Source organism: Neolamprologus multifasciatus, chromosome 9 (genome assembly GCF_963576455.1).
Source record: "Neolamprologus multifasciatus chromosome 9, fNeoMul1.2, whole genome shotgun sequence".
Taxonomy (NCBI): domain Eukaryota; kingdom Metazoa; phylum Chordata; class Actinopteri; order Cichliformes; family Cichlidae; genus Neolamprologus; species Neolamprologus multifasciatus.
The window spans coordinates 31,253,528-31,281,146 of record NC_140447.1 but is presented as its reverse complement, the minus strand read 5'-3'; the positions used below and the strand labels follow the sequence as shown (position 1 = coordinate 31,281,146).

Here is a 27,619-nt window from a genome sequence, read left to right as displayed (position 1 = left end):
TCAATTTAAAATAAGCTTTATGAATTTATTTTGCATGGTTTAACTTGAGCTCTTCTTTGGATTAGAAAAAATAAAAACAGCACCACGATCCAAAATGTTCGTACCAGTTCAGATTAACTAAGCAATCAGCAGGTGGCGTTGGGAAAAAAGTGCAAAAATAAAATAGAAATATTAAAATAAATCGAAACATAAATTGCAATTTTATAAATATTTGCTTCAGTTTACTTCTGCATTCTGCATCAGCTATTTTGTCATAATTACAAAATATTCAAAGTACGTCTGTAATAGTCGGGAAACCTACGCGGGAGGCAGTCATCGGGCATTTTCATAACTGAAAAACAATTTTGTTAAAACACTGTAACCAAATCAATTTTACGCCCACTCCACGTGTCTCAGCCTAAAGAATAAACAATCAGCTCAGCATCATTTTAATAAACTGCATGAAGATGATGTCAGTGATGAAGCATGTCCACAGCATGTCTTTATCCTGTCTTCCTTCTCTCACCCCAACCAATCACAGCAGATGGCCCCGCCCCTCCCTGAGCCTGGTTCTGCTGGAGGTTTCTTCCTGTTAAAAGGGAGTTTTTCCTTCCCACTGTCGCCAAAGTGCTGCTCATAGGGGGTCATATGATTGTTGGGTTTTTCTCTGTATCTATGAAGCGCCTTGAGGCGACTTTTGTTGTGATTTGGCGCTATATAAATAAAGTTGAATTGAATTGAATTGAATGAAGAACAGAGACGTTCGTAAATGGTCTGGTTCTTATACAGTGCTTTTCTACTCTCCTGGAGTAGAAAAGCACTCTATACAACACACCCATTCACAGAAGCACTATCATCTATCCGGTGAGTGCTTTCTAACTATCATTCATACTGCAATGGATGCATCAGAGAGTAAGACGGATATTTAGCATGAAAACTGGGGGAGCCCGGGATCAAACCACCAACCCTCCGATGAGCAGCTGACCTGCTCTACCTCCTGAACTACAGCCACCCCACCCAGTGTTGGTCAAGTTACTTGAAAAAAGTAATCAGTAACTAATTACTGATTACTTCCCCAAAAAAGTAATCCCATTACTTTACTGATTACTTTTTCAAAAGTAATTAATTACTTAGTTACTTAGTTACTTTTTAAAAACACGATTTACAACCTGAATAGGTGATAAAGTGATAGATCTTTCAGCCCAATTCTACTTTTTCTGCATAATCATCATACAAAATGTAATCAAATGGAAAAGTCTCTTTTTAAAACTTGTTTTATTAGTTTTAATCTTTTAACTTTATGCATCAAGCAAAAATTTAATTATCTGCAACATTCTCTGACTGGAAGAAATTAGTTTAACATTTAAATCTATTTTCTGCACATTCCAGCACATAAAATAATTTTATTTTGTGTGTTTACACTCAGTCTTTCAAATAAATGCAAGTAAAACACAGCAGAAAATAAATAAAGTCAAAGACTAGCGGTCCTGTTGCTCTATTTTCACCTGTAAAGCAGGAGTGGGGTAGGCGGAGGGTTACCCTGGTGCAGGTGTGCAGCGGTCAGTGGAAGAATCCGCGAGTTTCTCTGTGAGTTTCCCATTACGTCGTAGCTACTCGGTGCTTGCTCGGAAGTTTAGGGTTTTTTTCGCAAAAAAAATCATTAATTTTTCAGCCATGACTCTTTCTCTGATCACATGTTAACTGTAAATTCAATTTAATTCAATTCAATTTTATTTATATAGCGCCAAATCACAACAAAAGTCGCCTCAAGGGTCAATGTAGCTTAAAGCTGTGAAACAATAACAGAGTTCACGTTTGATATGTCAGTTTGGAGATTTCCCAACATTCAGACAACTTTAGGTCCTGAAGAAGGTTTTCATGAACCTTGAAGGGCCTGGATAATTTTATCTGATGTCACAATCGGAAATGGTGATGAAGAAGTGCAAAGAGAGCATCTATTGGTCCTCGCTCAGCTCATGTAAATGTCTCTATCAGGGCTCTTTTACAAAGAACAGTTTGGGAGTGCGGCGACTCTCACTGCTGCTGTCGGTCATCACAGTGACACCAGAGGACACCTTGTAAACATGTAGGAGTACTCCAGCCCTGTGACTTTTCACAGTCTGCATTTTCGAGGCTCCATCACTGAACGAGACGCTTTTTTACTTTAAATAAAAGGCTGCAAATCCGCCAGTGCTGTTTTTTCATAACGTGCCTTCACTGTTTGTTTTACTGATCTTCTGATTAATTAGTTCATGTGTTCAGGAGTGTTTGCCACACAGCACAAGTATTTCTGTTATCGTTGTTGTTATTGACCAACAGAACTACAGGTAATGCAGTCTGAGCCTCTGCTCCACAAGTATTTATATAGAAAGAGCTTCAGATTGTAACACAACAGATACATGTATCAGTCCAAAATTCCTTTTAGACCCGTCTTTGTTCCTATTAATAATCACATTCATCCATTGATTGGTATTCTTCTCACCTTGCCTCCATCCTGTTGTATCCGAATCATCTCTTGACTTAAATCACTTCTGTTCTTGTTTCAATCGAGCACAATGTTAGATCAGAGTCAAAGTCGGCAACAGTCCCAGCAGATCAGCTGATCTTAAAGATCATTTGAGCAAATTTTAAGCCAAATCTCGTCTTTTAGGCTCACTATGTATTAATTTGTCATCTGTTTCATTCATCATTACACCTGGAAAATCACACACAGGTATCTTTGCACCTTTAGCCTGTTCCACAATCAGCTTTGCAACTTATCCCCTTCCCAGCTTCTCAGTCGTTCAGTTTCCAGCTTACCCAGTGTAACTTTGTTCATGCAGAAGGAAACCACAGTTGTCTTTGCCTACAGTGCCTCCTGACCACATTTTGTTTCCTGTGCAGAACTGGAGGAATCCCATAAGAAGTGTCACCCCTGCTGGTACACGTTTGCCCACCGTTACCTGGTTTGGGAGTGCTGCCCTACGTGGCTGAAGGTGAAGCAGCTGGTGAAGATCATGGTGATGGACCCCTTCCTGGACCTCGCCATCACCGTCTGCATCGTCCTCAACACGCTCTTCATGGCCATGGAGCACTACCCCATGACTGATGAGTTCAACGGCATGCTCACCATCGGGAACCTGGTAGGAACAATGGATGAATGGATGCGTGGATGCAGTAAAGCGTGGTTATTGGTGGAGATCTGTGGGCGAGAGGCACATAGACACAGGTGCACCGTTCACCCAAAACAATCACAGGAATACAGAAGCAAACAAGATCAGATATTTGCAGAACAATCAGCTCCAAAACTGCTGCTTAACAAAGACTCACAAACTGAAGCTACATAACAGATGGGGAAACCCCATAAAGGTAAAGGGGGAAACCACAGGGACCATAAAGAAGCCCCATTTCCCCCTGTGCTTATAGCAGATGGTTTATTTTGCCCTTGAGGCCTCTTTATTTATAGCCAGCCCCACCCTCTGCCTCCTCTTTTAATAAAGCAGGAACGAGTGGAGCAGCAGACAGGTAACTCAAAAGAGAGAAAAAGTAATTAACGCAGCTCATGAAAGATGAAACATCGTGAACCAATTGCTTGAGCAACATTAAATGATTATTTGCAGCCCTGTCATGTTTAAATGTGTTTGTCTGAGCTCAATTAAACTGGATCTGAAGCCCACGCTGTTATCTAATCCTCCATTTAGCAGCTATACATTTAAATGTTTCCTTAATGTTTAACTAATAGTTTTAACAGGTTATCCACACTTTAACCTACTAGGACTAACCCCTGAAGCGGCTCCTGTTTATAGGACAGTTACTGTGTTCATGAGGATGGTCTGTCTATGGAGGTATTGTTTGAAAAACCTGGAAATGATTCCATTGGTCGTCTTTATGGTATCAGAACTCGTCATTAAGAATAAAGGGGAGGAAATCTGTAATTCAAATTTAAATCCATACTTTAGGTTCTGTCATTTTAGTTCATTTTAGCTTTTACATCTTTCAAATCTTTGCACTGTTTAGCTCAACGTGTTTATCTGCAGTGCTAGCTTCAAGTTTCAGCTGTTAATCATAGTTTAGCTATTTGACTGCTGCTGTCTTTACCAACCGGCTTGTGAGTGGTTACCATGGTTGCGTGTCGATTGTCTGTAAACATTCCCCGTTTATTCTCTGAGCTGTCATAAAATGTGAAAATGTGCGATGCAGTACAAACCGGAAACGAAAAACGTTTACCTTCAGAATAAAAGTTGTGCCTTATCGCTTCAACCAACACATTTCAAAAGATGCAGCTTTTACTTTGAAGGCGAATGTTGTTTCTGTTTTCATCACACTTTTCACAGTTTCACTATCTTTCGTGTAGCAGACAGGTGCAGACATTTGATGCTAGTGATGTGTGATACCACTGATTTGCTTTCCGATCCGATACCAAGTAATATTCAGGGTGGTATCGACGATACTGATCCGATACCGATACTTTGTACAAAAACTTTCTTTTTTTTTACTGTATCTTTTATTGTATCTCAAATTATAGCTTCATAATGATTACAGGACGTCAGATTACTTGTTCTTATCACTTAATAATGCAGAATTATCATACAGAAAACTGAAGTTGTGCCATTTGAGCATGTTGCCTGCCTGCAGCACTAAAGGACTCCTCGAGAGACGTCTGTCTCGCCCTAGCAGCACCTGTCCCTCTCCTCGTCTTCAGTTCGCCTCAACATACGCTCGTCATATTCTGTGATATGATTTACTCTGAGGTGTTTGACGAGGTAAATGGTGTTGCCAGAACACCTCACTTTCTTGCCACATGTATCACAAACCGCGTCTTGGCTGTTTGTGGAGGTAAAATACGTCCACACATGACTCCATTTACGCTCAGCCATTGTTGTGAGTGCGCACGCCAAGGGGCTGCAACACATTTATACAGCTGTATTTCACACATGACTATTAAAGGCGGAAGAGGAAGTAGTTCCTTCCAATGTAGACAATCCAAATGTTCTAGTTTCTTTCCACTGTGTTCCTGTTAATGATAAACTACAAATTTACCCTACATTACTAAAATATCGATATTTTAATGTGAGAATCGATTCTAGAACATAAATGATTGGTATCGGAGGAATCGATATTTCAGTATCGATCCGCACATCACAAGTTGATGCCCTCCATGCAAACAACTGGTGGCTCTAGCAACCTGATAGCAACCAAAGCAACTGCAAGGATATTTCCAGTGGATCGGCATGCCAGTTTCAAGCTAGCAGCTGCCAGTAACCAGTTGCCAACTGGTCCCGGAATACACACTTATTCCTAGCAAGTTTCTTAGCCAGCAGTTACCAGAGGGTCACTGACCAGTCTTTTAAGGCTGCATGCCTTCAGATTAGCAGTTTCATGTATTTTCCTGCAACTACTCACAGTTGGTGAGGAAAAACCCAGTGGGTGCTTAAGTTAGCTGAGTGCGTCTTGTCATGTACCCCCTACCTATCCATTGTTGTCTTCCATAAACGAATAGCATGGTGTAGGTAAAGAAACCTGATAATGTCACATCCAATATCCTGTTTCATGCTGGGAAAAATGTCAGGACTTTTACCTGCCACGTTTTAGAGATATGTATTTTATCTCTTTGTTAAGGTTATCACTAAATCGCTGAAATGAGAGATTCAGTCAGTTTCGTGAATCTCATCATGCAAACTTGTCTTGGAAGAGCAGAGTGAAGGAAGCTCCTCGCTGGTTGTTTACAAGCAGGTGTGGAAACAAACTTCAGGCGGGTTGAAGCGACTGTGACATTTTCCAAAAGTGACAAAGAGCGTGACGGTTTGGGAAACCCCCGTCGGACATTTGAAAGCACAGCAAATCTTTTTGGACAATTTCAAATCCTCAGGATTCAGAGAGGAAAAATAGAAACTAATTTCATCGCCTTTCTAGAAAAGTCTGTGTTTTTTTTCTCTTTGTAAAAAAACAAAAAAAGGCAAGGTGGGTTTCAGTATTAGAGCTGACAGATGCAGGTCAGATAGCTTTAAACCACTGTGACTAACTCCAGTGTTTGAGCCCGCAGGTGTCCCGACTATCTGACAGGAGCTGATAGGTTGATGCAATATGGTAATTGGTTCACCTGAGGTGTGAAAGGCCCTCAGCCAGAGTCAGCGTGCTAATCACACCTGTACACACACACACACTTGTTTCCGTGCAGTGATGTCAGGTTTCCTCAGCTCAGGCTGCAGGCAGAAAATGGTAATACAGTTTATAAGTAGAAACAGTGATTTTGGCCTGCCGGCAGCAGTGGTTCAGTCGGTGGGGCCAGGCTCAAAGGTGGGCCTCTGTGGGAGATCACATGGATTATGAGAGATGCTTTTAGCAATGCTATGATGCCCCAGCATTCACTTTCCTCTGTAAACAACCAATTACTTCAAAGAGTAAGTAAACAAAATGATCTTCAGTTTCAGCAGAGGCGACTCAGCAGAGAAACACGGCACTGCTTTATTGCTTCTTCTGATTGGTTGCGCAGCCACCAATGCTCACGCTGCCTTTTCACTGTTCAAACTACAGAAGTGAAACTCATAAGCTGCTCTAACTCTGAATTTTAGATTAACCAGAGACAGTATAAGGATTGCAAACGTCGCTGAATCCTAAATAGAAATCTATGGCACAGTCATGAAATGCCAAAGATTGTGCATGTGTTGATTGTGTTTGCACAGAACAGGCTCGCAGCAGCTTTAACTGTTTGCTGACAGGCATATTTGTTACTGTAACAAAGGCGCACTTAATTGTCTGTATTCATTTTCTTGGCTCACTATAACCATACAGTGAAACAGAATGGGGAGGAGCCGGTCCAACGCCAGGAGATGTTATTAATCTCTACCCAGAGCAGTTGTATAATTTACGGGACAAAAAAAGCTTTTAAAATTTAAAGTCACCAAAACTTCGAACGGATCTTCTGATGATTTATCTGGTGAGTGTATTTGGACGGCAGAAAATATGGCAAAATAACAATGAAATGACCCTTTAAGAGCAGCGGTCTCCAACCTTTTTTGCGCCACGGACCAGTTTATGCCCGACAATATTTTCACAGACCGGCCTTTAAGGTGTCGCGGATAAATACAACAAAATAAAACTAGTACCGGTACCGGAAAAAAGAAGATTTATTCATAACACACGTGAAAAGACCCAGGAAAACCGATGAAAACGATAACAAAATAACGCTGAAAACCGATAAAAACCCTGAAAACTATACATTTCACACCTGAGCCTCAACTCTCGCGGCCCGGTACCAAACGACTCACGGACCGGTCTGAGGCCCGGGGGTTGGGGACCGCTGATCTTTTGCCCTGGTTTTTGCTGGAAGAGTCGCTCTCTGCTACTCGTGAAGTCTTACTCTTATGTGCTAAGTGTATAGGTGTGAGAGTGGATGGTATTTGATAGCTCGCCTCTCTGTAGGATTGAGCTGATGGATCGATAGTTTTGAAACAAAGCGATTGATTCGATTTATAAATGACGTTGTGTACGTGAAGCTGGTCAGCTGTGTATGCCCACATGTTCAGACAGCTTCAAAACCCCCAAGGAACGTCAAGGAGTCAAAAGCACGAGCTGTTATATAATATGCCTCTAATGTTGCTGTCATCTTGCCTCCAGTTTAATGCAGCTATATACTTTTGCAACGTAAACAGTTTGAAGCTCCATTTCAATTCAGAGGCGTTGAAGTCTCAGATAAACGCTGCGTCGTGTTAACGGGATCCGATTGCACTGTGGAGTCGCTAAGTTCTTTATAGGCTAAAACCTCTAATCCTCACAGATGTTTACATAGCATTTAGCTAGCCTTTCTGACGGACAGCAGAGCCTCTGCTGTGTGTGTGTGTGTGTGTGTGTGTGTGTGTTATGTAAGGTCAGTTCTGTGCTGACACAATCGATGTCAGTTTTCACTTTTTGTAGCTGTTTCTCTTGCGCTCTTCAGCGTCGCTCTCTGGTTGCACTTATCAATATTTCCATGTGTGCAAAGATCTATAGAATGCATACATTCACCGAAGGCTTTTATCCACAGAGCAGCTCTCTGCATCAAGGGCACAACTCATCCTCGTTATGCTTCACCTTTAATGTCTCTCATCACAGAAGCACAGTATGGACTTAATTTTAGATTAAGTCTGGATTTTTATTTTAGTAAATCTGAAAACATTTATCTGATTTTAAGGTTTTGAGTGTCCTGAATCACAACCTATGACAGTATGACAGCTGGGATACGTTCCAACGAGACAGAAGATGGACGGATTGAGTTGTCAGTCTGACAGGGACTAGCAGCTGAATGCTATGTTAACACTGTTTAACTAGGAAATGATAGCATGCTAATATAGCATGCTAATATAGCATGCTAATATTAGCATGCTATATTAGCATGATATATTAGCATGGTAATATATAGCATGCTAATATAAAGTCTTTTGGTTGTGGCAGTTTCACAGAATTTATGAAATATAAATCAAACATAGCGAGTTCAGTGAGACTGAAAACTTAAGCTCTGTCAATAGAATAGAATAGAAAACCCTGGGCAGATCATATTTACATATACAGATTCAATTCAATTCAATTTTATTTATATAGCGCCAAATCACAACAAAAGTTGCCTCAAGGCGCTTCATAGATACAGAGAAAAACCCAACAATCATATGACCCCCTATGAGCAGCACTTTGGCGACAGTGGGAAGGAAAAACTCCCTTTTAACAGGAAGAAACCTCCAGCAGAACCAGGCTCAGGGAGGGGCAGATAGAGATATATATATATAAATGACCCATGCATTTTGCAACTGGCTACCCCATTTACATTTCTTTTGATTGCCCTTCTGATTGCTATATATTTGCAAGCCACTTTGCAACCCGCCACCAACCCAGCTCTTCCCTTCAGGCTGTCTGACTCTGTTGTCATTGGTGCTCACAGAGTTTTCCTGCTGCTCTCCTCACCTCTAGCTTTCTATGTGTCTGCATGGAAAAGTAGGCAGGTCACATAACGGAGGTGTACTACAAAATAAAGCAAATTATTGCATATGGACTTTTAGTTGCTCTAACAATGGAGCGATCGAAAAGTCTTGTGGAACAGGTCTATAAGTCTTGGATCTCCAGGATGATCATATAATCATAATTAGTTCATATTAATCTCTGGCTCTCTTCCACACTGTGTCTTTTTCATGTCTCCTTCCCTAACCCTCCAACCAGTTGCAATAGATGGCAGCCTAGTTCTGCTTGAGGTTTCTTCCTGTCAAAAGGGAGTTTTTCTTTCCCACTGTCACCAAGGGCTTGCTCATAGAGGGCTGTCTTCTTGATGAACAAAAGGAGGATCATTTCACTTGACCTGCTTCTTTCAGTGCTTCTTACCATTGAGTCATTCATAGATGTTGCTCCACAACATTCACGTCTTGAGTCTTAAACCTAAAGAGTCAAACTCTGTAACCCCTGCTGTCTGAAAATGTTGAATTCTTCCAATTCTTTTCCGATGTCGTGTTAGCGTGTAGGTGAAGAATGAGACGTTTCCTTGCTCTGATGACAGGCTTCTTCTGTGGTGTTTCCTCACAATAACACACAGTCCTCTGCTGTAACCCATCTCATTTGGTCAGCATATTCCTGCCCTTGCTAACAGGCACTAGGGCAGTGATGGGGAAGACAAAAACTCAGGGATGTAAAATGTTTTTGGAGGCATTATTGTATGATCAGAATGTCCTGATGTGATGACTGAACAAATAAAAAGAAGTAAAATTAGCGTATAAACAGAATTTAGGAAAAACATTTCAAAACTGATGAGCTTTAGACTTGAACAAGCAATTTATCATCAGGAAATCCACGTGTGTGTGTGTGTGTGTGTGTGTGTGCGTGTGTGTGTGTGTGTGTGTGTGTGTGTGTGTGTCGCTGCTTACTCATTACATCTGCCTGGTTGTGACAAAAATAATCACGTGTGTCTCGCGCACACACTCACACAGTCCGTGTCATCCTCTCTCTGCTGATGTTACTGTTATTACTGAGTGCTGATGTCGACAACCCCTGTTTGGGAGCCAGCAGCATTCGCGCACACACACACACACACACACACACTTACTTGCTGACCCGAGTAGTTTTTCATCGCTCAGTCAATGAATCAGCACGCGCAGACACACACACAGTGTCTAGACCTTAAACTTGCCATCTCTTCGTTCTCACAGACGTAACTGTTTGGCGAGGAAGCGAGCGAGTCTGCTGGCTGAACTGGATCTCAGACCGAGATCTCGGCCCACAGACTAGCGCCTGTTTCACAACAAAGAGTGGACAGTTAGTCGTGTATAATTTAAAAAGGCAAGCTTTTTTAAACGTAACTCCTCTGATTTGGAGTAAAATCACAGAGTGCTAGGATCAGGAGACGAAGCAAAGTAACTTACCTGATTAAAGTGTGCTCTGAAAGGTTCAGGTGAAACATGTCTGCCTTTAAGACCCTCCACACAGAACTTGTATAAAAAGATGACTGCAGTCAAACCGCTGGTTGATGATGTCGCACTCAAATCAGTGATTTGGCTGCTGCAGTGCAACCAAGCTTGGTTAGTTTGTATCAGTAAACTATAGAGTACAAATGCACACTCAGTCATTCAAAGCACAGGAGCTCAGACTTTTTGGCAGCAGCCATATTATTGGTCACATGATGTCACTCAGCTGAGGTGAAGCCTAGCAAACAGCTCCAGCTGCCTGTGAGGTGGAAGTGAGCCTCAAGTGGACAACAGAGGAACTGCAGCTTTGTCATTTCTGTGTTGGTTTCCACTTGTTTTATTTGTCTAATCTTCATATTTTATGGAGACCAAAAGCATTATTACGCTGCACTTTATTGTGGCGGGATTACTCGCTACCTGACTGGTGAGTTTTGTTCACAGCCAATGTCAGGACAGCTAAATTTATTATTGATATTTATTCTCATTGGCCTATTTTCAGTATTCAATACAACCCTCCACTCCCCCAAAAACCTAAATAAATTGTACAATAATTAATATAATAACAAAATGCTAATGAAGCAAATGAGATACAAATGAAAACTCATATATGCAAATTAATATTGTCCTAATTTTCAGAGCAAATCTATGCAGATATGTTAAAATAATAGAAAGGAAGGAAAACTGTGATCTGTTGATTTATCTTTAATAGACTGATTTAATTTAGTTTTTTTTCATGCTTGAACTTTGCCATGATTTCTTAAAAACTTTAGAAATAAAACAGGGAAAAAATCAGTCGACGTGTTTTTATAATAAAAATCAATCCGAGTGATGTTCGCTGAGCCTGAGCGTTCAGAGAGTTTACAAAATATTTCTTGCATAATGAAATAAAGCGAGTTTTAGCTGGAGCCCAAAGGCAGCTGCTGACATTTGACAGCTGAACTGTGTCTAACTTGATTAATGTCACTCGGCCTGATGTCAGCACACCGTTACACTCTGTGCACCGATCGGTAACACACACTCTTTAACAACAGAGCGCTGATAAATGTGACGGCTGAACCCACAGAAACTCAGGCAGGATTCAAACCAGCAACCTCCTCTTTGTCCTCCTCCTCCTTTTCCTTTATTCTTAGTTTAATCTTCCTCATCATTCTTCTTTTATTCTTCCTCTCCCTCTCCGTTTCTCGTCTCCTTCTCCGTTTCTCCTCTTCTTGTTCTCCTTCTGTTAAATTTGTTTAAATTTACCTTTTTTTCAGACTGATTCATTTCCTCTTAATCTTTGATTCTATGTTTTTCTTCACCCTTTGGTTCTGAAAGAGCCTCCTTCATCATTACATCAAACACACTTTACCTGTGTGTGTGTGTGTGTGTGTGTGTGTGCATGCGAGCGAGCGAGCGAGAGCAAGAGAGAGGCTCTCCTGATGCCAGTAATAATAACAGCATGATTGTTGAGTAGCTAATCAACGCACTACAGAGTTAATGAGCCCGTATAAGAGGATCGAGGTGTGTGTGTGTGTGTGTGTGTGTGTGTGTGTGTGAGTATTTTAGGGAGAGGTAACCACCGGAGCCTCTGATTGTCTGTAGCACCCAAACACAGAAATAAAACTGAAGTGAAAACTCACTCTTTAGGAGACGTACATGCACACATTTTTCACACAAACTGGTTGTGAAACACACACAGGCTGAAAAACACACACGCACGCACACACGTGTGTCACGTAGCTTGTGTCACATCGAGGATCCCCTCAGTCTGGAACAACAAGCAGGGAGAGGAGCTGCTGCAAAACACACACACACACTTTAAATGTAGCAAACACACACGTGTGATGTACAGCAGAGCGAGGCAGACCCTGGATGAGCTGAGGTCTGCAGACAGAGAGGCTTAAGAGATCAAACCAGAGGAGCAGCCAGCTGAGAAAAAGTCTTATTAGACTTTCTAAAATCACCAAATCAACACTGAGAGACTCTGTCTGTCACACAGGTCTGTCGCCAAGTCCTCACATCACCGCTGCCTAAAAATCCCACCACTCAGAGCTGTTGCAAAGAGGGGAATTAGCTTTAAAGTCCCACACTGTTACTCGTATCAGGCTCTAAACGTGCTTCCTTCTGCTGTAAAGCCGAGAGTTGAACCTGGGAGTGTGACTCAGTGCTGGAGAGAGCCTCGAGTGGACATTAGAGGAAGTGCAGTTCGTTCTGTGCTAGCTTCATATTTCAGCCATGCTGTTTGAAAGATGCTACGCTTCATGCTAACTGACACACATGCTAAAGTTAGCATAGCAGGTCAGTGTGCTGGAACGTCCTTTTATTCTGGAGCAGCTGAAATCCTGCTGCTGTTTAAAGAACGAGTGTGTGTGTGTGAACCTAACCCAGTCTGAAATGTCCTACCCTTTGGCTAACTCTGCCCTTCATTTAGTTCTTGTATCTCTGTGGTTGTGTGTCCTCACCTGACTGTCTCTACCTGCACATGTCCACATTCTTTCCTTTGTGTTGTACTTTTGTGACTCAGCTTCCTTTGTATTCTCAGTGCTACTAACCCCAACGCTTTGAAGTGTTACAATTAGTTTCAGTTTTTGTGTACTCTCAGTACAAGAACAAACAATTAGCTCTTGTATCGTCTAATTGTGTGAAAAGCATTTTTTCCATGGGTGGTGGCTGACCGTCTGAGCCGGTCATTTCCAGCTTTATATTTTCCCTCTTGGACTGATTAGAGTAGCTTTGCATGATTGACAGTTCAAAATAAGCCCGCTTTAGCTCATCCTGGGGCAGCAAAGTGAAAGACGACATATAAAAACCTTCTCGTCTCGACGTCTTCAGCATGAGCACATGCTGCTGCCGCTGTCATCGTTCTCCATGTTGAATATGTTTTCACTTCCTGCAGACACAGGCGGAGGCTGTGATGTTTCAGAAACACTTTTAGGTCCTTTTAATCATCTTTAATCAAAATAATATGGACACACAGGGCCTTGCTGCTGCATTTACGATCCATGCTAACATAAACATTTACAGGAATACCGTTTGGTGATTCAGAGCGTGCTGCTGTAAAAACAGTCCCGGAAAGTTATGTGTGTGTTGAAAGAATGCTAACATAAAACAGCGTTGCAGCGCTCAGGTCCCAAACCGCGCTTACATTCCTTGCTGTGTCACTTTCAGGTGTTCTCTGGGATCTTCACAGCAGAGATGGTGTTGAAGATCATCGCTCTGGATCCGTACTACTACTTCCAGACGGGCTGGAACATCTTCGACAGCATCATCGTCTGCCTCAGCCTCATGGAGCTCGGCCTGTCCGATGTGGAGGGGCTCAGCGTGTTGCGCTCCTTCAGGCTGGTAAATCACACCGATTGTCCCACATTTACCACCAAATTCAACAACGTGGTGGCTGGAATTAAAATGTCATCGGCCAGCTGATTTCTGATTGATTTGGAAGGACTAAAAATCCTGAAACCCAACTAAGGATGGATCCTAAGTAATTAAATTAAATTTCAATGTATTTTATTTTGAATAAAAATCTAATTTTATTTATCTACAAATACTTAAAGGTAGGTACATTAGAATAAATGGCTAACACGTCAGTTTTTACAAGAAACAAAGAAATAAACTTGTTACATTTTCTCAGATCTTAGCAGGACAAACAGTTTCTAATACATGTTGATAGAAAGTCACATGGTGTCACATTAGTACAGGCAGTCTGACATTAGAAAGCACATTTAAATTTACAAACACAAGAACAGCTACATCAGCTCTGTTTCATTAGGAATTATTAAAGGAAGTGGACATCGCAGTATATTCATAGTTGGGAGATAATAATTAAGCTGGAAACTCAGCTGATTGTTAGCCAGAGATGGGCAGTAACGAGTTACTGTAATCCGATTGCTTTTTTCAAGTAACGAGTAAAGTAAGGGATTACTATTGCAAAAACGGTAATTAGATTTCTGTTACTTTCCCGTAGGAACGCTGCGTTACTGCGTTACTAAAACCGTGATTTTTTGCGAGAATGTCTCATGACAGTGACGTAAGCGAGTGCGACGTTCGTGACAACAGCTGTGTGCAGATCAACAATGGATCATATATCGAGTGCAGAGAGAGTATGAGCGTGCAGCGTTTAAAGCGTGGAAGTACTGACCTTACTTTGAGTTTGATTCCATAAAAAGTGACAAAAACATTAGTGTCCGTTGTGCGTGGGAAGAAAACTTCTTTTTACAGCGAAAAAACCCCTAAACTTCCAAACAAGCACCGAGTAGCTACGACGTAATGGGAAACTCACAGAGAAACTCGCGGATTCTTCCACTGACCGCTGCACACCTGCACCAGGGTAACCCTCCGCCTACCCCACTCCTGCTTTACAGGTGAAAATAGAGCAACAGGACCACTAGTCTTTGACTTTATTTATTTTCTGCTGTGTTTTACTTGCATCTATTTGAAAGACTGAGTGTAAACACACAAAATATTTTATTTTATGTGCTGGAATCTGCAGAAAATAGGTTTAAATATTAAACTAATTTCTTCCAGTCAGAGAATGTTGCAGATAATTAAATGTTTGCTTGATGCATAAAGTTAAAAGATTAAAACTAATAAAACAAGTTTTAAAAAGAGACTTTTCCATTTGATTACATTTTGTATGATGATGCAGAAAAAGTAGAATTGGGCTGAAAGATCTATCACTTTATCACCTATTCAGGTTGTAAATCATGTTTTTAAAAAGTAACTAAGTAACTAAGTAATTAATTACTTTTGAAAATAAGTAATCAGTAAAGTAACGGGATTACTTTTTGGGGGAAGTAATCAGTAATTAGTTACTGATTACTTTTTTCAAGTAACTTGACCAACACTGTTGGCAGCTGAAGGCCCAATGAGACGGCAGCGTTCAGCGGGATGTTTCGCGCCTCGCAGAGGACGTGATGATTGGCTGATAATGAGCGATGTCACTCAAAATAGAAGTTCCTCTGTGTCCAATTTTGCTTCACCGGCAAACAAGGAAAACAAGATGAGGACAGTAGTGGTCGCACACACACAGACACACACAGACACACACAGACACACACAGATCCTCGCAGGCTGTCTTCATCAGTCTGCGTCGATCTTTCTAAGTGTCACTCTGGGTATTGTCAGGTTCTACCAGAGGCAAACACACTCACACACACAGACTCACACACACACACTCACACACACAGACTCACACACACTAATAAAGCCACTCTGATGTTTGAGCCTTTCTTCTGCGCCGGCCTGGTTTCTTTGTTTTTCTTCCTCTGTTCTTTTTCTCTTTTGTTCCTCTGTTTTCTCAGCCGTGCTCTGTAATTTTGAATACTGTTTTCTTCTTTCTCTCTCTGATGCTGACCTTAATTTTGTTTCATGCTTTCATTGTCTTGGAGTCTTTCTCTCTCTTTTGGTTGATTTATTTAAAATAAAGAGAGAAGTAAAGAAAACACCTGTGAGTCCAAAAACGACACAAATCTGTGACAGTATGAGTACGCAGCTTCAGACACAATCTTCAAATTGCGCTTTTTTTACAGACACCCATCATGTGATGTTAATTATTCTTGACATGTGACATTAGGATCAGATGAATAAGGTCCCACCCACACAGGCCTGGAGACCAGTCAGTGACCAGTGAGTGGTTGCTAGGGAAAAAGGTGTATTCCCCGTCCTTGTGATTGCTTTGACCACCAGTGTGTTGCTGCAGTTGTAGTTGGAGTGGAAGTCGTGCACCTGCACACAAACACTGCTCTCTGTGACACAAACCAGAAATGAAGAGTTTACCTTCAAAGTAAAAGTTGTGTCTTTGCAACATGTTGGCTGCAGTGCTGAGGCACAACGTTTACTTTGAAGGAGAATGTCTGTGTGGTTTTTCACATCTGATTTCACCTAGAAACAGCCACAGGAACCACTGCCAACTTCCGTTTTTCCCTAGCAACCGATGGCTCAATTACATCCAATATGGCAGACAACTCTCGAGCAACGTGCCCATGACATCATCTGAGAAACCTGCTTTCAGCTCTGCTGTCTCTTCCTTTTCCTCGCTTCCCTTGCAGCTTCGTGTTTTTAAGCTCGCTCGCTCATGGCCAACTCTCAACACGCTGATAAAGATCATCGGGAACTCTATGGGCGCTCTGGGCAACCTGACGCTCGTCCTCGCCATCATCGTCTTCATCTTTGCCGTGGTCGGCATGCAGCTGTTTGGGAAAAACTACCAGGTAACACTTCAGACTGAGGTACGAGCCTGACGTCACTCGTTCAGAACATTGAGCTTCTTTCTGCCGCCTCTGCAGGAATGTGTGTGTAAGATCTCCAAGGACTGCACTCTTCCTCGTTGGCACATGAAGGACTTCTTCCACTCGTTCCTCATCGTCTTCAGGGTGCTGTGCGGCGAGTGGATAGAGACCATGTGGGACTGCATGGAGGTGGCAGGGCAGCCGCTCTGCATCCTCGTCTTCATGCTGGTCATGGTCATCGGAAACCTGGTGGTGAGTTCCTACCTGCTTGATCAAATTGTTGTGAGTGTTTTAATCATGATGATGACTTTTAGGAGGTGTGACTGACTTATGCTGGGTATGATCATCTATTGGACTAAGCTGGATTGTCCGTTGTGCTCCAGCCGGTCAGTTGGTGCATTAAAACAAATGTTTTGAGGAGATGTAAAGCTTTAGCATCATTAGCAAATTAGCATCATTGGCTAGCTATCTAACATTGATCCCTGTAGTCTCAAGGTCATTGTCAGTCTCCAGAGACAGTCACTTTAACCCTTTAAGACCTACCACAGAACCAAGTCTGCCAGAGCTTATATTATATGTTTACATGCTGTGGAGCCATTTTTGGGAGCATTTCAAGTTGCTATACATCAATACAACCATTACAGCCCAGATTTTAATAATATGTCTGCATTAAGTGCATAGTAATTACATAAATTGCAAAAAAGTGCAATAAACTACAAAAAAATTGAAAATCGTTTTTGTTTTTTTAACATATATTTCTAGTTAGAGAAATTTAAGAGGCTTATCCCTCAAAACTGTAAATACAAAAAAGTTGCACAAAATAGTTTCCCACCACAGGAAATTTATTTTCAGTCTCTTCATAGTTTTATTTTTGAAATACACCAATTTTTATACACTGCAGGAAAAACGAAAATAAATATTATGATGCAAATTTGCGAAACAAACAGCATATGCATCAAAATAAACTATTTCCAGCAGTGCAATATGAGTCCTAAGCATCCCAGAAAGCACACAGAAAGTCATAAAGTCAAAGATAACTTTTAAAAACACCAGTATAGGCTCATTGATGGTAAAAAAACTACATTTCCGCGAAAATGACATCACTTCCAGTTTTGGGCAGGTCATGGCGGACATGCGATAGTTCGCGCTGATGGACGTAGGAAGTGTTATGAACAGCTGATCGGATCGGCAAAGCGTGTTTCTGGAATATTATGTTTTTGTTGCTGCAAGTGCTTTTTATGCAGTTTTTGCAAAGTTATATGTGGAAGGAAACTGTGACCGAGGACAAGCTGATGGCATAAGATGTAAGTACAACTCCTCCGGTTTCATATGCAAAAAGAATTATTGCGCTAGCTTACGTGGTTGCAGAGCTACCGGGATTTAAAAATAGTTACGCAAAACAGAGCGTGCCCGCTTTAAAGGGTTAAATGATTCAACGTTGGCAAACTGGAATGTTGTTCAGAAGGAGGAATGGCTGCTTTTGACCTCTAAGTTGGTGCAATGATGTATTCAACCCAAACACAAAGGTTTTACACCTCGATTACTGCTGTAAGATATTATCATAACTCACCATGAAGTCTAATGATTTCTCTCACTTGACTGTGTCAATGTAAAAGAGAAGTTAGACCCTTGAAATCCTGTTGTTGTCAGACAGCGTCCATAAGCTCCTCCTTGGATTCTGATTGTCAGGAGAATCTCAGCTGATGAGTGTTTCGATGCAGTGTGAGGAAGATTTTTCACAACAGTTGAGATATTTGCTTCAGTGTAGTGAGAGATGCTGGCTAACTTTGCTCATAACTGTGAGTTGTGTAGCTGTGTGTGTCTGTGCAGGTTCTTAATCATCCAGGTCATGGTCCAGTCCAAAGGCCAGCTGTCTTCTATCCAAGCACTTTGGACTGAGTCTACAGTCGTTAGTTAGAGTTTACTGTAATTCAGCATTTTGGCTAAACAGAGCTTGTAAAAATAACTGTTGGGCAGAAGAGAAAGGCTGTGTTTGGGTCAGCAGGTGGGCTTCCTGACCTGACGTAGCCACGTGCTACCGTGGGTATCGAATCCTGCTCTGAGTCGAGGCTGAGGGAGGAAAATGTGCCAGCTCAGCCAGCTCGGAGAAGACTTGTGGTCCACAGAGGAGGGATGCTTGGTGATTTTGATGGCCTTCGGCATCACAACATACATGTCCAACAAGTCATTTGTTTCATCTTCTAACTTTCATTATTAAGACATTTCCAGGAGCAAATTCTTGAAGCTGAGCTCCTTTAATAAATACATTTCACTTGTTTTATGCTCCATTTATTTATTGGACTGTATCAGCAGTTTAATTTTTGTGTAGACTAAGTGTTATCTCACACACACACACACAGAGACACACACTCACTCACACACACACACACAGAGACACACACACAGACCAATGCAGGGAGCTCTTGACAAAAGGAGAACAGAAAAGATTTCCTTTCTTCTGATAACTATCTGTCATCTCATCTTACCCAACACACACACAGACACACACACACACACACACACAGAGACACACACACACACACACACACACACACAGAGACACACACACACACACACACACACACACACAGCTCGTTTTACCTCTCTTACTATACAATGCAACCCCCTGCTAGCATGAACACGTCACCTCTGCACGTCTAAACACATCAATCAATCAGACTCTGTGTGTGTGTGTGTGTGTGTGTGTGTGTGCGTACGTAACTGGAGAAGAGAAAGTTCCACTATCAGATGGTCAAATGCCCCCCCCCCCTCCCAAACACACACACACACACACACACACACACAGACACACAGTCATAGCTGAAGTGAGACGATATTATTCACCACTTTGTCACATGCTGGTGTGTTTGTTATTATTTTGTGCTGGTTACTTGTGAGCTGGTCGAGTTGACACGTTCAGCAATCAAACTACATCTGAACCAGATTTTGATTAAATATTAGTAAGTTTTCCTCTACAGTAAGATTTCAGTGGTACTTGGCCTCCTTTATGCCTTCAATCATTTTTAAAAACCTCATCATCACACACTCGTACCCTGTTTCATCAGGGCTAGATTGGGGTTCAGTACCTTTCCCCATACTTCGAGTAGCTGAATGTCCAGTAACAACCTTGTGATTAAAGCCTGACTTGCTCTACCTCCTCAGCCACAGAGGATATTCCTCTGTGGAATAACGTGGGAGGATATCTGACTGAAATGAATGCAAGCAATAAAGCCGGTCATGTACTTGTGTTTGGCCTCACTGGACAAAAATAAAACCCATAATAAGCTTTTTGGATATTTTATTTCAAGTAGTCTGAGGTGAAGCCTGATTCCTGCTCCTCCTAACTTTGGTTTCAAGACTGAGCTGAAGTTTTTAATTTTCTTCAATTTCTGGATCCCCCTCACTATAAACATTAAAAACACTCAAATAAAATCCCAGCACTTGAAAGTGTTGCTTTAGCGTCTCCTGCTGCGTGCATGGTTTCCTAGTTTGTCTCAGCTGTTGTGTTTCTGGCTCTTCCCTAATTCTCAGTGGATTGTAGATGAATTTATCCCATAAATATGCTTCTTCCTAGAACCAGGATCTCAGGGTGACATTACTCACAAAGACGAATACAAGATTTTCGAAGTACAACAGGTCAAACAGATAAATCAACTTGTGCACAGATGTTTGGGCAGCAGAGGAGGTGCCGCACCGATGCTACCTTTTCTTTTTTGGAATAAAAATATCTTGGATTGAAAGTTTTTAGGTTTTTTCTGGATCTGTGGAACTAGACCCATCTCAAAATGTTTTATTGTTAAAATCAGTACATCATAGATTTGTTGGTACGGCTCCGTAATCGTCGATGTCCCAACATGAGCCTGATGCAGGGAGAGCAGCAGCAAAACCCAAGAACAGAAGATTTCAGGCATCAGTGACAACATGATGATAATTAAGTCAGACACAAGAAGGAGCTAGAGCTCGGGGTGGGTTTCAAAGCAGCTTGCAGGGGGAATGGTGATATGATGGCAGCTAAAGCATCTTAAATAACTCCACCTTTGTGGGATATCCCGTCTGCATTTGTAGACCACGTTCAGCACCAACAAATCTTTATTATTGTTTTCATTGATGAAGTTCAACAACATCCATCCAAACTGATAGAAGTGCGACTATATACGAACTTGGGCACCAGTTTTAGTGAGAGGTTGAGCTGGTTATTAACCCTTTAAGACTTACCATAGAACCAAGTCCGCCAGAGCTTATATTATATGTTTACATGCTGTGGAGCCATTTTTGGGAGCATTTCAAGTTGCTATACATCAATACAACCATTACAGCCCAGATTTTAATAATATGTCTGCATTAAGTGCATAGTAATTACATAAATTGCAAAAAAGTGCAATAAACTACAAAAAAATTGAAAATCGTTTTTGTTTTTTTTAACATATATTTCTAGTTAGAGAAATTTAAGAGGCTTATCCCTCAAAACTGTAAATACAAAAAAGTTGCACAAACTAGTTTCCCACCACAGGGAATTTATTTAGAGTCTCTTCATAGTTTGATTTTTGAAATACACCAATTTTTATATACTGCAGGAAAAACGAAAATAAATATTATAATGCAAATTTGCAAAAAAGCAGCATATGCATCAAAATAAACTATTTCCAGCAGTGCAATATGAGTCCTAAGCATCCCAGAAACCACACAGAAAGTCATAAAGTCAAGATAACTTTTAAAAACACCAGTATAGGCTCATGAGGCCCTGATGGTAAAAAACTACATTTCCGCAAAAATGACGTCACTTCTGGTTTCGGGCAGGTCATGGCGGACATGCGATAGTTCGAGCTGATGGACGTAGGAAGTGTTACGAACAGCTGATCGGATCGGCAAAGCTGTTTCTGGAATATTATGTTTTTGTTGCTGCAAGTGCTTTTTATGCAGTTTTTGCAAAGCTATATGTGGAAGGAAACTGTGACCGAGGACAAGCTGATGGCATAAGATGTAAGTACAACTCCTCCGGTTTCATATGCAAAAAGAATTATTGCGCTAGCTCACGTGGTTGCAGAGCTACCGGGATTTAAAAATAGTTACGCAAAACAGAGCGTGCTGCTCTGACCGGCTTTAAAGGGTTAAATAAAGGGAAAAGAAATCCAAAATAAATGAAAAGATATTTGATCCAAACTGGTTCTGAGTTTTCTTCCTGCATAGAAGAGTTTTTACCTCCACAGCCACTGAAGGATGATTTAAGCAGAACACAAATGACTTTTTTTGTTTATAAAAACGGTCATAGAAAGATTGATAAACTTATTTGCATAATTATCCCCATAGAAGGATCCGTACTAAACCAGTGAAAACCTGGATGTTGGTTTGATTCCCTGCTCTCCATTAGAGGTGGGAATCATCATACATCCCACGATACGATATTATCACAATTTTTTAAAATATTTTGCGATATTCAGATTCTGTACATAAAGGTAAACTTTATCAATATTCATTTTCTCTAATATCAAAGTCTCACACTCAGTCTTTCTCTCATTTCAGTTTGATTGTTGACAAACTGAACGGTTTGTATTACAGTCTAGTCCAACTTAACTGAATCAACCATCTGGTACAATTATAGCTATTCTGAACTATGCAGTTTATGAAAACTATGCAGCCCCTTCAGAAACTGAAGAATTTGAAAGTAAATTAAAACAAAAAATAATTTTACATTAAATAAAAAAGTTTTAAACTTAATTAAAATAAAACATGTCTTAAATTAAAATAGGTAAACTGTCATGTTTATTGCTGCCATAAAAAAAGTTAGAGCATGTTCCAGTCCACAAAAAAATTGTGGACTGGATATTTTGTTACAAAAATTTTTGTAACAAAATATCGATTTCTGCTGTCCCTGTATCGATACATTATTAGCAAACAAAATATCACGATGCTACACAGTATCCATTTTTTCCCCACCCCTACTCTCCATGTTGTTCTCGACATCACTTTCTTGAGGTTATTGTGGGTTTAATACAAAGCATCAACTAATAAACCAATTTTAAACTTGCATTTAAACTTGCAGGTTGTCATCTTATACCAAACAGATTTATCAGTTTATAGCATTATTATTCTGTATTTATGTTTTAGCAGCAGGTGTCTGAGTAGCAGTCAGATCTTAGCGTATATATATCCCAACACCAGAGTTTGGGGTCCAAATATAACCGGATAAATAGAATATATTAAATAAATATATTAAATACATTTATTTAATATATTTATTTAAATATATTAAATAAATATATTTATTTAAATATATTTATTTAATATATTTAAATAAATATATTAAATAAATATATTTAAAGGAGCTTTACATGACAAAGAAAGCAGGATCAACAAATGTGGAAAAAGGAGCTTGAATACAATTTAATTTTACTCCTTAATTTCCGTTTTTATCATTTTCATTTGTTCCCTGGGCTCCTCGTTCTGTCCCTCCTCTTCCTCGTCTAGTCTTCACCGTCTGTAACACACTCTGTAGTGGATTCTCATATTCACCAGTCAGTGGATCATGAAATGTGTGTGCGCGCAGCAATAATAGAGTCTCACTCATCTATTTAGCTTAATGGTCTCATGGATATTTAATAATGAGCTTGATAGGCCAGACAGCTCACACTCACACACACACACACACACACACACACACACACACACACACACACACACACACACACACACACACACAAGCATGCAGTCAACAGCCTCTTATTCTGTCCTCAGTGACAGGAATTGTATCTCCTCCTACAGAGGGATATGCTGACCTGAGTGAATGAATATGCGTGTGTGTGTGTGTGTGTGTGTGTGTGTGTGTGTGTGAACCTTTGCTATTCATGTGATTTATCCTTTTAGAAATGGCCCCATTGTGCACACCTCAGCACGCTGAGGTGTGCACATGCCTTCCATGCGTTCACGTGTTTGTATGTGTGCATGACTTTTTTTGGTGGTGGTTATAGGATGTCACGTTGTCAGACCTCATAACAGGCGGTGAGGAAGGAGGAAACAAGTGAAAGCATGTCCAAATACTGTAAACAGACAGGAAGGAAAGCAGGAAGGGTAATTCAAGTTAAGGTAACTCGAGGTGATGCCAAAAGGAATGAAGAGGTGGTAACAGAGACTGAGAGAGAAAAGATCAAAGGAAAGGACGAGAGGGACGTGCCATTAAAGAAAAGCAAGAGAAGATAAGGAAGGAGCAAAGGGAAGAAAAGAGGGAAGGAAGAAGGAAAGGGGAGGAGAAAAGAATAAAAAGGAAGGAGGACAAAAAGTGGGAAAGGAAGGAAGCAAGAAGAGGAACTCACAAAGTGAAAGAATTTAGAAAAACTCAAGAAAAGAAGTTGTCAGTAGAACAAACAGGAAACAAATTCAAAGAATAAAAAAAGAGTTAAAGGATGCAGAAGGATGAGGAGAAAAGGTGAGGGGTAATAGAGACGCAAGAAGCTGAGGAAGAACGTGATCAAACTGATACAGTACAGGGAAGAAGGAGAAAGAAAGGAAGAAGAAATGAAGAGGGAAGAAATTCAATAAAAGAAAGAAGAGGAGAATTTAGAAGCGCAGGGTAAAAGAAAGGAAGTTGAAATGAGAAAAGGAAACAACAAGAAAAGTAGTCTCATATGTAAAGACAGGAAAAGGGAGGAAACTGAGGGTATAAAAGGAAGAGAATAGGTACTAGAGAAAAGAAAAACAGAAAGGAAGAAAAGAAGACAAAGGGAGAGCAGGAGAATAAAAGAAATGAAGGAGAGAAAAGGTGAGGAAGGAAAAGGAAAACATTTTGGCAAGAGAACTAAAGAGGGAAAACTAAACAAGGAAGAAGGAAACGGTAAATGGTGAGAGGGAGAGAGCAGAAGAGGAAAGAAGAAAGGAAAATAAATCTGACACAGTTTCAAGAAAGAAATCAAAAAAAGCAAGAACAAAGCACAGAAGGAAGAAATGAAACTTCCTGCTTCCTGTGTAAATAAAAGGAAATAAGGAGCAAAAGTAAACAGAAGAAGGAAAAGATGGAAAAAGTAAAAATGAACAGTGAGATGGAGCGGTACGAAGAACCAGGAAGGAAAAAGAGGAAGTAATAGAAGGAAAATTAAAACAAAAGGAACGAGAAAAGGTAAGAAGGAAAAGGAAGAAGTATGATAAGAAAGGAAGGAGGAAATAAAGAGATGAAATTAAAATGAAAGGGAGGAATTTAAAAGATGGAAAGAACAAAAGGGGGAAACAGAAGGAGAACGAAGAGTGGAAGAAAAGTGAAAAATAAAACACGAATCGAAGCAGGAAGGGAAAACGAGGAGGAAGTAAGGAAAAAGAATAAATACAAAAAAAGGAAGTTTCACTTTAACGACTCAGAGTTTTGTCACGGAAACAGTTGGCGGGCAAGATGTGAGACATGGTTGCCGTGACACTGGACCTCACGATGTTACTCCAACACCCAGAAGGCACCGGGGCAGGAGAGAGGACCAGCTGTTCGCAGACCGACAGTGTTGCACATGAGCACATACACACACCTAATGATGTGTGTTGTTATTTACATTTGCTCAGCCAATCATATTGTGTGTGTGTGTGTGTGTCTGTGTGTGTGTGTGTGTGTGTGTTATTTAGCTAAATGTGATAACCATCCGTGCTTTCAGTAGCAGATAAAGAGAGAGGTGGGGAATTACCTCTTATCTCACATATGCACACGGGTATGTCACAGTGTGTGTGTGTGTGTGTCGGCGTCGGCAGAAGGCCACATCCTTCTGTCAAGATCTTGTTGGCAAAGCGAACCAAACTCTCAACACAGCCTCACAGCAAATAGCCTTTAAGAACAGGACAGATCGGGGTGGGCAATCTCAGTCCACGAGGGCCGGTGTCCTGCAGGTTTTAGATGCGTCCTCGAACCAACACAGCTGATTTAAATGGCTAAATTAGCTCCTCAACCGCTGTGCCCCAATTCAAGGTCTGCAGCCTTAAAGGCCGCATTTTAAGGCCGATTACGTCACAGCGACGCGACGAAGACTGTCCCAATCCGAAGGCTGCTCGAAATGCGTCCTTCATTTCCCTGAATTTTAAGAACGTGGCGGTGTAGACTTCGTGGCCCAACATATCCCAGAATGCATAGCGCGGCGGTGGGTGTGGATAATTTTGCAGAAAAAAAACCGCGGATGAGGGGCGCCCGAAGAGTAAACTTTAAGTAAGTACTGAATATTATGTCACTTATTTATGTGCAAATGTTTAATAACGAAGAACATCAAAACATTACTGTTGGCCACATGTCGGCAAAGTCATGTGACATTAGTGACGTTTGTACTAACTTGGTTTTAAAGCCTTTACTTTAAAATATACGTCGTTCAATAGCTGAGCTTAATCTTACAGAGAATGATCAAAGCTCATGTAGAAACAAACAAACAAATGAACAAAAGATTTTCTCCTTCATTTCTGTCAAACAAAGCTGTATGAAACGTTTCCAGCTGTTAGTATCATGGTTGCTAGGCAACCTGGGCAGCGCGACGGAGGCTAGACCGTCCCATTTCACAAGCCTCACACTTCCGGCCTTAGCGGTCTTTGAGTACGCGGCCCTTGAGGATCGTTGAGGCTGCGTACTTTAAGGCTGCAGACCCTGAATTGGGATACAGCCAACATGTCCTGAAGTTCCCTAGAGGCCTGGTAACGAACTCATCATGTGATTCAGGTGTGTTGACCCAAGGTGAGATCTAAAACCTGCAGGACACCGGCCCTCGTGGACTGGGATTGCCCACCCCTGGGTGAGATAGTTTGTCATTAAAGGTAAATGTGAAGTTGATTAAAGCTGTAAATCACTGGATTATCCTAATAATGGATTCATTCATGTAGATCTCTGTCCTGATGTTCTTCAGAAACAGTTTCTGAGCTGCCTTTGTTCCTGGGCTTTTATTCTGAAAAGTGTTTCCTGCTACTTCCTGCAGACTGTGTTCCTGAACTGTGTGTGTCTGTGTGTGTGCAGCTGCACAGAGGGAACCAGATGTTTCTTTGCTTTTTCTCTTTATGACAAATGAGCGGCCGAATGTGTTTTCCTGAGCCAGCACTTGAGCAGCAGCACACCTGCCTCTGCGCTCCTCCTCCTCCTCTTCCTCTTCTTCTCCTGTTTTTTTCCACTTCTTTTCCTCTCCGTTCATTTATACATTCACTTTTATCATTGTCATTTTTAACAGGGCCTCCAAAGCTGCTCAAACAGCACAAATCAGCAGTTTGAATTGTCTGACCGATTAATTACATATATGCTGGATGGATCATTCTTAACAGAAGAAACTTCTGGTGGTGGTCTTATATGAGGCGCTTCAGGTCAAAGCAGAAACAACACACGTGTGGAGGAAAATAGATGATGGGATGCATCAACTATATTTTTCTAAGACGAGTTTTATTATAAGTTAAAAATAAAACAACAGGATTCAGAACACAATGAAAAAGTGGACAATTATGGAAACCAGGACACTTTGGGCTTGTATTAATCAGTCCAGTGGAGATAAAGAATATTAACTCTTAGCACTAACAATCTTTTTATTTCCTCTGTGTCCGGAACATGGAGTTTATAATGATAAACCCCCAAAAGTGCTACTTTTTGTGTAAAATGATTAAATGTCCATGCTGTAAACACTGCGAGGCTCGCAAACTGCATCCTCTCATACTGATGTTTACACCCAGTGGATAGCGCAGAACTATGAGCCTTATGATGGACTGAGAACCTGTCCAACCTCTCGTCCTGTGACAGCTGTGACAGGCTTGCCTCCTAACAGCGCTCTACCCCTGACACCCCCACACTTGATGAAGAGAGCAAAACTATCCTATTAAATAACCGTACAAACACCTGGTTGGATAATTATGATTGAACAGTTTTTGTTTGTTCATAGTTGTCCTAAAACATCTCCAGTACGTGATACCTAAGAGACAAACCCAGGGCAGAAAACCCAACACATCAGTTTCAGTTGCACATGTAGAACCACGTATGTGATTACTCACATATATAAAATAGGTTCCATCAGCAGCATGGATGGATGCATGGATGGACGGATGGATGGATGGATGGAT

General features: G+C 41.0%; 1 protein-coding gene across 6 annotated transcripts in view; it reads left to right on the top strand.

The window, feature by feature from the left end:
• LOC146511891 (sodium channel protein type 3 subunit alpha-like) overlaps positions 1 to 27,619 on the top strand; it is a 289,234-nt gene that overhangs the window by 177,090 nt on the left and 84,525 nt on the right. For all 6 annotated transcript variants that reach the window (XM_085171634.1, XM_085171632.1, XM_085171635.1 and 3 more), the window contains 4 exons: positions 2,863 to 3,101; positions 13,524 to 13,697; positions 16,403 to 16,564; positions 16,640 to 16,834. In XM_085171634.1, the coding sequence (XP_085027760.1) occupies positions 2,863 to 3,101; positions 13,524 to 13,697; positions 16,403 to 16,564; positions 16,640 to 16,834 (770 nt within the window). The remainder of the gene's footprint in view (positions 1 to 2,862; positions 3,102 to 13,523; positions 13,698 to 16,402; positions 16,565 to 16,639; positions 16,835 to 27,619) is intronic.